We start from the raw sequence: 12,685 nt of genomic DNA on the forward strand, positions 1-12,685 counted from the left end.
CCTTCGACACCTCGTGGTTGCATAGGCTGGTGTGCTTCTTCCATGTGGGCTTTGTTGCTTCTGAGCTTGATGGCCGCTTGATTACTTTCAAGCCTCTAAGGACATTTTCTAATGTTTCCTCCCCCCAACTATCATGGCCCCAATTCTACCTTACAAATCCAGCTAGACTAGAGCATGTACACTGGTACAGAGAAGGGCTCCCTACACAGGGAATCCAAGACAGATAAACCCCTCAGGACCAATAATGATAGTAGTGATACCAGGAGGGTAAGAGGAAGGTGGGGGAAGAAAAGGGGAACCTATCATAAAGATTGACATATAACCCCTCCCAGGGGGGCGAACAACAAAAAAGTGGGTGAAGGGAGACAGCAGTTGGTTTAAGAAATAAATTAGCAAGGGTTCATGAGGAAGGGAAGATGGGGTAAGGGGGAAAATGAGCTGATATAAGAGCACAAGTAGAAAGAAAATGTTTTAAAAATGATGATGGCAGCTTACGTACAAGTGTGCTTGACACAATGGATTGATGTATTGATTGTGATAAAAGCTGTAATATCCCCCAATAAAATTATTTTTAAATGAAAAAGTAATATTTGAATAGTGGTATCCTAGACTTCATGAGCTGAAATTCCTTGTTATTGACCATTGTGACTCAGACAATCATATGGTCTCCTACGCTAAGGATGACAGATTAAAGATGAACATTGTTGTATTCATTAGCACAACGAATGTCAATATCTGTCTTGAAGTACAATAGCATCAGTGATATCCACACAGCTACAAACCCCATCGTCATCGCCTCAATTTCAACTCATGGTGACCCTACAGGACAGAGTCAAACTGCTCTTTAGGGATTCCAAGACTGTCACTCTTCAAATAACTGATATCAAGGGCTCAAGAAGAAAGACAATGTTTTGAAAATGGAAACATATGTACAAATGTGCTTGATACAACTGATGTATGGAATGTTATAAGAGCTGGAAAAGCTCCCAATAAAATGATTTTTTTTAAGAGTAAGGCTTTTAAAATTGAGGAAAAGAAATATTAAATAAATTACATTAAAATAGGCTCTTAAAGGAGATTATTTTGAAATTAAAAGAGAACTAAATAAAAATTTAAGGGGTAAGGAAAACATGAGATCTCTTGATGCCTAAGTTAAGAAAGCAATTTCTTTTCACACTTGATACCCTTATATCATTTGTTAAATGCTATTTTCCCCAGCTGTGCCTTTTCCTCAGCTATTACATTTGATCTTTGTTATCATAAAAGAAGTCTACATTAAGAAAGGGTGCAGCCCGGAGGCGACATTCAACCGGCCGTTTCGGGCCTCGGACTTTCTCTCCTAGAACCATGGCCCAGTTTCTCTGTAACTTGGTGGCGAAGGCCCCGGGAAGGTAAACGCTGCTGTGACTTATTCAAAGCCTCGAATGACCACATTCTGAACTATGCCAGGGTGGAGCTGGTTCCTCCAACCCCTGCTGAGATCCCTGCAGCTATTCAGAGTCTGAAAAAAGTAGTCCATAGTGCTGAGACTGGTCGCTTCAAACAGCTCACAGTTAAGGAAGCTCTGCTGAATGGTTTGGTGGCCACTGAGGTGTGGATGTGGTTTTACATTGGCGAGATCAGAGGCAAACGAGGCATCATTGGCTATGATGTTTGAAGACCAGTCTTTAACATCTGATTATGTTTGTTTTGCTATTTGAGTTTTCTTGGACCATGTGTGATCGGTCTACTCTAATAAAATAGATCATCTAAAAAAAAAAAAAAGGGTACAAATAATGAGACAAGTAAAATAACAATAATACCCCGACTTTTACATTTAAATAATAAACCTGAGCTATCACAGGAGAAACAGAATAGGTCCCCCACCCACCCCAAAAAATCTCCATTCCTAATAAATTTCTAGGTCATAATACTATCGGTGAAATACACATCAGTTCATTTAAAGAAAGAACTTAACCATTTCAGTGCGAAAAGTCATTTCTCTTTCCAATGATGAGAGGTGAGAGAAGTGGCGATCATTTTCAAAAAGTGTTATTAAATGCATCCTGGAAAAAAAGATTAAATACTACATTACAAAAGCAGGCTTCACAGCCAATATTAAAAGAATTTAGGTACAGGTAAGCAAAATACAGAAGCCATGAAAATAAACAATATATTCTTATAACAAATATTGAGATCATTTTAAAATTTCCTTACAACTACGTATATTTTTCTGGAGAAAGACAAGGTTTTCTACTCCTGCAAGGAGTAACATTCTCAGACACCCATGGTAGCAATTCTACCTGTCCTACAGGATCGCTCTAAGTCAGAACTGACTCGATGGCAGTGAGTTTGAGTTTAACATTTCTAGGCAGTTGAAACACAGTGTCACACACCTCGGAAACTCTGCAGTTCTTCGGTTCTGAATCAGGACCAAGCACCAGAATTTCCCCTGGCTTTCTCCACCCCACCTCCCACCTCAGACTTCTGAGTCAGATTTTAGTTTGTCCCTTTGCTTTTTTAGTTTTACAAGTGATTCTTATGTTCCAGGCTTGAAAACCACTGCTCTAACTAGTGATTTTTTAATTTAAGGAATATAGTTTATGTAATTTTTAGGAAAATTATTCCATATTAAGGTAATTTTGAATAAGTATGATATCACATAAAGTGGTCAACAGTCAAACATCAAGGAACAAAGGATGCCAAGTCAAGATATGAGTGCAACTCTAGCGGCAGGCAGTTCAAAATAAGAACATATATGATCAGAAAAATGAATTTAGTCAACAACCATGCTATTCTTAATCTAATGGGTTAGAAAATAAAACAAAATTCTATTCACCAAGCCGGCTTGTCAGCAGGGGGTTCACTCACATGTAAGATACACATATACCCCTAGTGGCACGGTGGTTATGCATTGAGCTGCTAAGTACAGGGTCAGCAGCTCAAAGCCACTAGTACTCTGCAGAAGAAAGAAGAAGAGGCTTTCTACTTTCATAAACAGTTAGTCTTGGAAACTCACAGGAGCAGTTCTATCCTGTCCTATCAGATTGCTAGAAGCTGCCATCCACTTAACAGAAGTGGGTTTTTTTAGAAGATACTAATAAAACCCAAATTAAACTCATTGCCTTCAAGTGGATTCCAACTTTATATCCATAGTGACTATCTAGGACAGAGCAGAACTGCCTCCTGTGGGTTTCTGAAACTGCAAAGTGTTTATGAGACTACAAAGCCTCATCTTTCTTCCACGGCACAGCTGGTAGGTTTGAACTGCTTATCTTGTAGTTACAATCAAATGCATTATCACTAGGTCCAGGACTCCTGGGACACCAATAGGTGTAGTAAATGCTTCCAAGCATTATAATCTTGGTCTAAAATAAAAAATGTCCCTGCAAGTCAAGGAGCCAGTGCAGCACTGTGAGGGGCAATAACATACTTCCCAAAAATAGAGATCCCAAAACTCATTTAGAAGTGAAAATGTCAGCGAGGAAAGTACTGTTTTTATAAACACTTTTGACATAAAATAAAGTATGTGTGCATACAATTGAAACATTCAGTCATTTAGTTCTGTGTTACTATTTCAGAGTCTTTATCTTCATGTCTGTCTGATTTTCAATCGACGTGCTAGCAAGGCCATTTTTGAGATAAAAAAAACATGCAAAACACACTAAAAAAGCTGGGTATTTACAGAAATGGAGTAGCAAGTCCTTTCAGTCAAGCAAAAATATTTTAATTGATACTAATACACTATTTTGAGAACAATATTTACTATTAGGAGACAAATACACTATTCAGAAATGTATGTGTTTTGTAAATGCTATTATACATATGACATCTATAAAGAGTAATATTTGCATTTATATCATCTATACGAAATCATTGGAGATTTACTCTAAATCAAAGATAAGAAACTAAGTAAGGAGGGGGGGTAGAGAGTTAGAAAGTGACATTTGTGGAAACAGAACAGCCAGAATGAAAATAGTGAGCATGGTGACACGTTGTGAAAAATGTAACCAATCTCACTGAGTAACGTGTGTACCAAAACTCACTGCCATCAAGGACATACTGACTGGTCGCAACCCTACTGGACAGGGTTGCACTGCCCTATGGGTTTCTGAGACTGTAACTCTTTACGGGAGTAGAAAGCCTCATCTTTCTCTGGAAGAGCAGCTGCTGGAGTCTAATGCTGACCCTGTGGTGAGCAGGCCAAAGCCATCAGGGCGCCTTGAACAATATATAAAAAAACTGTTAAACAGGAACTTAATTAGTTAGGTAAACCTTCACTAAAAAGACAATTAAAACATTAAAATAAATAAATGTGAAAACCTGTATGTGTAAACAGGTGCATAGATATTTTATAACATAGGGAACCGTATTTTATTGTAAGCAAACACCAATGGCAAATTTTAATCTAAATGTTATTTATTTTAAACTGAAGAAAAATCTTACCAGTGTAAAAATCCCACAAAGATAGCTGGAAAAAGAAAACAAAAGAGACATTAAAAGCTGCTTTATTATCTAAAGTAACCTTTTAAACAGTTATTCCAAAGATATTCCCTTAAATTGCCTAATCCCTCAAATTCTCTAGAACATGCACATTCCGTCAAGATTGCTAGCAACCTGTCTATATCGTCTATAATGCAAAGACAAAATTCCAAATGGACATAAACCACTTTGTTAATAATGCTTGCCTCTGGAGGGAGACTATGAGGAGCCAGGGAAAGATATGAAAGACGTTTACACGTCATTGAGGAGATTCATCTGGAGTTATTAGTGCCAACCACTCCAGTTCCCTGTGAATGAGGCTCGGTCAGGGAGCTAGCTAGCTGTGAGAGGGGTCAAAGAGCAACAATAACCTTGGCTGGAGCTTTTTGAGACGTTTAACCAAATCTGCCCCCTCTGGTGACTAAGGGGTTGCTGCTTTTGTGGGCTAGGCTTTGATTTACTAGAAGAAATGAAGCTACGAGCTCCAGTACAGATTTAGTGTCTCAGAAACTCTGGAAAGGGTCGCTATGCATCAGCATTGACTCATGGCGTGGGTTTGGTTTTCAGTTGGGTTTGGAGTTGGAAATGGAGCCCTGGTGGCACAGTGGTTAATGCGCTTGGCTGTTAACTAAAAAGTCAGTGGTTCTAACCCACCAGCTGCCTCACAGAAGATAGGTAAGTCCGCTGGTTTTCTTGAAGATTTCAGCCATGGGAACCGTAGGGGGCACCAGTCTGTCCATTAGGGTTTTTTTAATGGAGCTGGAGAGTGGGATGAACTGGTCAAGGTAAAATGCCACAAAACACTTTTCTTACAGAGGCTGGGAGTCTTTGAATGGTGCAAAAGGTTAATATTCTCAGCTGCTAACCAGAAGGATGGAGGTTTCCGTTCACCCAGAAGTTTAGACGAACGGCTCGGCGAGTCACCTGGGAAAAACCCAGACACCCAAGACTCTGTGGAGCTCATTCATCGGTGGTTAGAGGTGGGCGGTGCCTGCATGGAAAATGGTTGTTTTTTGCTTTTGTTTCTTTGTTTAACAGATTCTATGGGTTCCTGAGATGGTTGTACACTTTAGGCTAATTCCACTTTGTGAGAACATTAATTTTTATAGATTTTCAGGTACCTCTTTTGTTTGATAGAGGAGTGGATTTATGGAGATCCTCACCCTGCTATGTCCACAAGTCCGGCTTCCCTTCCATGATTTCATACTGTTTTGTTTTTTTTAACAGCTGTCCCAAATAGCCATAGTAAGCTATTTTACAAATTGTCAATATTACCCTCTTAAAAAGTTAAAAATTACTCAACTTGGATAATAAAATCAATGTAAACTCAGCATAGAAATAGTTTTCTGAAAACAATGTAATGCGGAAAAATGTCTACTCATGCTTCCACAGCTTTCCCCCAACATTCCCAACTACTACAGGCGCTTTCCTACTGCTCTTCAATACTTCTCAGAAGTTATTATTATTCGAGGATCCGAAAACTGCAGCCTGTGGTCTGTTTTGGTACACTCTGCAAGCTGAGTGTGGTTTTCATAAGTTTTAACTCTCAGAACTCAAACTCACTGCCCTCAAGTTGATCCCAATTCATTACCAACAATTCATCAACAACAGAGTAGACCAGACCCTGTGAGTATCAGAGACTGCAATTCTGGACAGAAGTAGAAAGCCTTGTCCTCCCTCAGAGCAGCTAGTGATTTTGAATAACTGACCTGGGTATTGGCAGATCAACACCTAACCACTAGACCAGATGAGAGAGAGAGAGAGAGAGAGAAGACAAAGAGGAAGAAATGGAAGAGGAGACAATAAAGAAAACATGCAAAAGTGACTGTATGTAGCCTACAAAGCATGAAATCAAAGCATAAGTGGTACTTAACAGAAAAAAACTGCTGACCCACTTCAAACAGTATTCACTACATCTATTAACTCTCTGTATCTAATATGCCCTGAGCCACCTTGAAATTAAGCCTTCTCTCTCCTCTTGAAGTAGATACCCATCTAATGAGAGGGACGACAGTGACTCTTTCAGATAGGCATAGGCTGCCCTTGGTTGTTCTTTCATCGACTGGCTATCCAAGGCCACTCAATGGCGCCTAACGAGAACAACATCTAAACCCATCCATATTGGTCACATATTCTGGCATAAGGTTGTAAAAATGATATCTAAGGAAAATTCAAAGATCAGGTGTCCTACAAATCCATCTAGCTTTTCAAAAAGCCTCAGGACTTTGTCTCTCTCATCTCCCTCCCCAACTCCACAGTCCACACCCATCTGCTTCCTCTGAAAAAGTGCTCAGGTGCAATGATGTCAATATTCTAAATGCATGACGTGCTTAGCACCACCTCTTTGGAAAGGAAAAGAAAAGCATGTCTCTTGAGCGTTTGAATCTTTGTTCAACCAGCTTTAATGATGACCTGGCTTTAGTGCTTTACTGAAACAAAGGTCATTTTTGACATAAGACTATTAACTTACCTCCACTGCAATGATTCTCTAAGTATTTCTCTTTAGTCACCCTTTTCTACTCTCGACCATCTCTGAAAAGGAAGTCGCTCTCCTCTTTCCTAGCCTTACCTTCTCCAATGTGTGCCTTTCATTTCATCCCTTTGAATATTCCAAGACTGCTCCATCCATTATTGTTTCTTACAACCTCAATATCCCCCTTTCCCTCTTGATCTTTCCGTTTGACTTATTCTCCTATGCCTCAACTCATGATATAACATCCTTTAAACTATGAGATTCTCGTGGCCACCTCCTTGGCCACGCATGTGTGCTGTGTCTCTTTTTCTATTTCTAGCTCCTTCTCCATTCATTCCCAAGATTCTTGGCCAACCTCCCCTTCCTAAGTTCCTATAACTTTTTTATTAGTATATTTTTGGTGATATGTAGATAACAAGACATTTGCCAATGCTAGTTTTCATATGTACAGTTCATCATGTTGGTCACCCACCATCATGAATCTGTCTTAAAATTTTCCATCACCCTTACCTATAGCTCAAGGAAGACCGATGAGACGTTCTACTCCTGTAGAGTTACAGTCTCAAAAACCCACAGGGTCGTTACCTTGTCTTATAGTCGCTACAAATCAGAATCAACTTGATGGCAGAGTTGAGTTACCTCTAACTCTGTGGATGGACTAAAGACCTTTGACTTATCAAGTCCAATGCTTTCTTTCACTGCTTACACTTTCCAATTTATCTGTAGCCTCTTACTGTATTCTTAGCCATGTTTCTCTCTCAGCTTTCTAGCACACAGAATTCTCCCAGTACTTCTATTTTTCTGACGATTCCACTTTTGCATGCTTACCTGGTTTCTCATTTTCTTCTGTTACATGTAAATTTGAATGTTTCCCCCAAGTACCTAGCCTTTGCTCAGATTTCTCTCTTCACACTGATATCCATTGGCAATCTCACTTAATCTCACAGTTTCAACTATCATTTCTATGTGGATAATTCCCAAAGCTGTATCCTAAACTACCTCCCTCTCTCTGAGAATGGCCGAACATCCTCCACAGCCTACTAGACATTTTCATAGGTATTTACCATACGCCCACTGCCTTTAAGTCAATTACAGCAACACTCAAGGACAGAGAGAGCGGGAGTCCCAGACGGAAATCTCTGCAGAAACAGATGGCCCCACGTCTTTCTCCTGTGGGGAACTGTTGGCGTCAAACTGCTGGTCCTTCAGTGAAGTAGCTATGCACTCATAGTTGTCACATAAACCCACTGCCACTGAGTTGATTCCTACTCAACACGCCCCTCTACAGCAGAACAGAGCTGCTCTGTAGGATTTGAGGCTGTCAATCTTGATAGGAGCAGACAGCCTCCTCTTTCTCCCAGAGGAGCTGGTGAGCTTGAAGAGCTCTTCCTTTGAGTAGCAGCCTCATGCTGAAGCCACTGTCACACCAGGGCTCCTGGTATGTTGCAATAACACTTTAAAACCACACCTAAAGGTCATCTTGGACTGTGTTTTCCTGTTCTACGAGCACCACCATGACTTCTTCCAGTGACATAAGTTCAAGCCATGCCAGCTCCTTGGCTCTCCTGTTTCTCTGCTTCCTAACTACCCCTCCCCACCCAGTCCCGTCAACCTGACTCCACCAACTCTCACATGGGTCCTGACCTCATTACTACGGCTGCCACCCGATTAAAACGTGATTCTCTTTAAAATGTCCAACTACGACTGCTGTTTCCATTCTCACTCCATTTCCAGGCTACCTTACGCTGACTACCAAGTCAGCTTTTTCTGAAGCACACGTCATTCTCTTTGGATCTCACTCAGGGTCAATGTTGTGAACATACTAAATTGCTCACTTTAAAATGGTTAGTTTTGTTGTATAAATTTCAATTCATTAAAAAGAAATCCAGATGCATTCCCCATCGCATACAGAATAAAGTTCAAAGGCCCTACCTACGCTAGTATTCTTCACATACTCTCCCAATCAACTTTTTCAGGCTTCCAACTTCCTCTCCTCTTTGTGGCCTTTCTTTGGACCTAGCTTTGCATTCTGTTTCTTACTTTGACTTTGGCCATGCTGTTTTACTAGCCTCTAGTGTTTCTCGTTACTGACTGCACACGTACAATCTCTTAGTATTAGTCATAATTTACATCCCACCCTTTCCTAAAAGTCTTGCCTGCTCTAATGCCCATTTAATGTATAAGGAACTTTGATGGTGCTGTGGATTAGACATTCGGCTGCTAATGGCCCAGTCAGTGGTTCAAATCCACCAGCCATTGCAAGGGCAAAAGATGAGGCTTTCTATACTCCTAAGGACTTACTATTACTCTACAGCATCTGCCTCACAGTGACCCTCTACCATGGGTTTCTGAGACTGTTTACAGGAGTAGAAAGCCAAGTCTTTTTCCTGAAGAGCTGCTGCTGGTCTCAAACTGCAGCATGTGGATCACAGCCCAACTCGTAACCATGATGCCACCAGGACTCCTCCCCATAGTGACAGTTCTAATCTGGGCTATAGGATCACTCTGTAAGTCGGAACCAACTAAACGGCAATGAGTTTACTTTCAGTGTGTATGGGTGTGTGTGTGTGTGTGTGTGTGTGTATGGGTGTGTGTGTGTGGCTGTATCAGAATTGTCACTTATCTGAACTCCAATAATACTTAATAAAGTAAACCGTTACTGCATCCAACATGCACTAAGTGCCTTCAATGTGCCAGGCATGAGTGAACGGGAACTTGTATTTGGGATGACTAAACAGACTGATTTCCAAGGCAGGATGATTCTGGATATAGCATGTACCTGATCAGATATCTGATCGTAACTAAATATGCAATCACATCTGTTATTCCTCAAATATTTTTAACACTCCAAGTGTGAGCACTCATTCTATTTTAACATCAGCAATCAATTTGTAGTGGAAGAGAAATGACAATAGCTTAGGTTAACTCATCGATTGATTCATAGTGACCCTATCAAGCAGCTAGAACTGCCCTTGTGGGTTTCAGAGGCTTTAAATTAGAAGACAGTTTATCTTTCTCCCATGGAGCTGCTGGTGGTTTGAAACTGCTAACATTGTAGTGAGCAACCCAACTGATAACCCACTACACAACCAGGACTCTTTATAATTTAGGTTAGGACACATATCTGTGCATCAATTTATTGCAGTAGCCAGACAGTCTGAAGGTGGAAAGGGCCCCAAATAATTTTCTTGGAACTGCAGCAAATTTTAAGTTAATTTTTAAACTATAGAACACAAGGGGCGTAAATGATGGAAGACAAATCTTACAGGCAATAAGGAAGAATATTCTCCCAGGTGTAGGCACTGAAACCCCACAGCAATTTGGGACTGCATGGATAACAACACTCTGTGTACTTTGGCCTTCGTTTAAGTACTTTTACCTTAAAGGGCAGTGAAACATGAAACACTGTAATAACAGGCTGCCTTGATTAAGATTGCCTTTTGCTGATGACAAACTCACTACCATCGAGTCCACTCAGAGCGATCCTAAAGGGCAGAGTAGAACCGTCCCCGTGAGATTCCAAGATGAACATTTTAATGAAGTAGAAAGCCTCATCTCCCCCTGGCAGAGCACCTAGTGGTTTCGATGTGCTGATTTTGTGGTTAGCAGCCCACTGCAAAATCCACTACGCCACCAGGGCTCCTTGCGGATGACATAGGGGTGACAATACGCCAGAAAAACCAGCAAAAACTTTAAAACAAAGACGAAGGGGTTTGGGATGTGTTGCCTGTGATCATCCGGAGCTCAGACTAGGCAGTGCCCCTAGGTGCTCTGGTGGGAGGGTGCCTGACCCCCGAGCGCAGCAGGGGCCCTTTGCCAGGGGCCTCCTCCTGCCCCTCTGCTCACCTATGCCCAGGTTGATTCTGTTGGAGAACTTTGGCGTGTGCAGTTTGAGCACGCTTTCGCGGAGATGATTCAGGACATATCGGAAGAACTGTAAGCGGCCGAAGAGCACGGACTTGGCGCTCCCATTCAGGTGCAAGTAGTGGGAGGGGTGGAGCGTTCGGGTCCTCTGCGCCAGGTACCTACGAGCACCCCCTAGCAGGCTCCCACCGCCTACGGGCGAAGGCTGCCGCGGCCGCGCCTGCTTTTCCACCTCCGCCGGCGGCTGCTCCTCCAGCTCCGGCTCCCCAGCCCCCGTGGCCCTGCGCCTCCGCCTAGCGCGGGATTGCGGCGGCGAGGAAGCCGCCTCCTTGAGTTTGCTCCTCTTTGGCCCCACCATTTTCTCATAGTCCCTGTGCGGGTGGCGCTGGGGCACTCTCCGGGGCCCGCCCAGCCGAGCTCGGGCGAGGTTTGCAGCAGCCAGGCTCCGCTCCCAGCCTCAACGACTCGTCCCCGCCGCCGTTGCGGGCGCCCCGGTCGTCAAGGCGACGGCAAAACGTCGTGGGAGGCGTGGCGTGCGGCGACGCCCGCGCGCCGCGCCTCCCGTCACGCCCCGCGCGGCGCTCTGGGCCCCACCCCTTGCGTGAGCCCCACCCACCGCCCTCGGACTCGGCCCGGGGCTGTCCGCGCGCGGGCTGCCCGGCCGCGAACCTCCCTCCATTCCTTACTTGGAGTTGTCCGTCGGGTTCGCCCACGGCTGCGTGGCTGGAAAAGAGAGAAAGAGGGGCGCGCTCCCATCCTCACTTTGCCAGACCTGGAGCCTCCATTGCAGTCGTCTCAATGAGATCCAAAGCATGGGACTTCTAAGCATCCTTTTATCCATACGGAAAAGCTAGCCCTGGTCAGCTTGCTTTTCTCTCTGTCCATCCGATTTCTTTCACCTTGCAAGCATTAGCACTTTTCGCCATCCCCACTTAACGCCCTGTTCTACAAAGCTCTAAAGCATTTACTGACTGCCCTTCATCTTGTCGCTTATTTAAGAACGGTTATTGTTAATAAAGGGCGCTGTTGGGGAAAGTCAGGGGTTCAAACACACCAGCCACTCGTAAGAGAAGTCCAGGGCCATCTGCTCCAGCAAACATTTACGGCCTCAGAAATCTGTGCAGATAGATTGGGTCAATAAGAGTCAGAATTAACTGGATGGCAGTGGATTTGAGGGTTTTTTTAATTGTTAATTTGCTGATGTGCCAGCTTTCTATAAAAGGGACATATACAATTCCTGGGACTGCATTTTTTTTTTGCCTAAGATGTTTTCTCATTTCATTCACACTATGTACAGATTTAGAAACTGAGGCTCAGTAAGTAAGTAACTTGATGAAGTCTTTTTTTTTTTTGATTAAGTCTTAACAGTACATTTTATCCAGGTGGTTGATAAAACAAAAATTCTTGTATGAGTATACAAACTCAAGACATTTTCTAAAACATGCCCTTACCCTTGGTCTGGCCCTTAAGATTACAAATCTAGTCACTTTTGTCATTTAAAATAATAATCCTTTTGTAAGTATTTTCACTCACTATTTTTATATCAGTGAAAATTTTAGGAATAATCTCAGTATCAAACAATACACCATGGAAACTCACCTTATGGAAAACTAGACACATTAAAGCCATCTTTTCAATGAATGGTAATACAATGAAGTATTCACAATGTGGCATTAAGGGAACAAGAAGCAGGATATGTGGTTGAGATACATGCGAGAAAGTCAGAGTATCATAGGAAGCTATACTAAACAAAAACATTCAGATGGGAAGCTATTGTTTCTGGACATATCATCCATCGAGCTCTATACATGTCTGAAAGTGATGTTCTTCTGGATTGCTAACTACAAGGTCAGCAGTCTGAAACCACCAGCTCCCACAAGAGAGAGA

At 42.5% G+C, this 12,685-nt stretch overlaps 1 protein-coding gene and 1 pseudogene across 5 annotated transcripts in view; one reads left to right on the forward strand and one right to left on the reverse strand.

The window, feature by feature from the left end:
• TBX20 (T-box transcription factor 20) overlaps positions 1-12,685 on the reverse strand; it is a 165,211-nt gene that overhangs the window by 87,129 nt on the left and 65,397 nt on the right. For 4 of the 5 annotated variants that reach the window (XM_045286325.1, XM_045286324.1, XM_045286326.1 and 1 more), the window contains exons 8-9: positions 4,426-4,450; positions 1,958-2,045 (exon numbers count right to left, since the gene is read on the reverse strand). In XM_045286325.1, coding sequence (XP_045142260.1) covers positions 1,958-2,045; positions 4,426-4,450 — 113 coding nt within the window. Of the gene's footprint in view, positions 1-1,957; positions 2,046-4,425; positions 4,451-10,780; positions 10,957-12,685 lie in introns of those variants that run through there. The other variant, XM_045286328.1, reaches the window with a different exon arrangement.
• Positions 1,348-1,701, forward strand: LOC105979106 (annotated as a pseudogene).

This window comes from Echinops telfairi, unplaced genomic scaffold, assembly GCF_000313985.2.
Source record: "Echinops telfairi isolate 266 unplaced genomic scaffold, ASM31398v2 ScPeMD7_7;HRSCAF=31, whole genome shotgun sequence".
Lineage (NCBI taxonomy): Eukaryota > Metazoa > Chordata > Mammalia > Afrosoricida > Tenrecidae > Echinops > Echinops telfairi.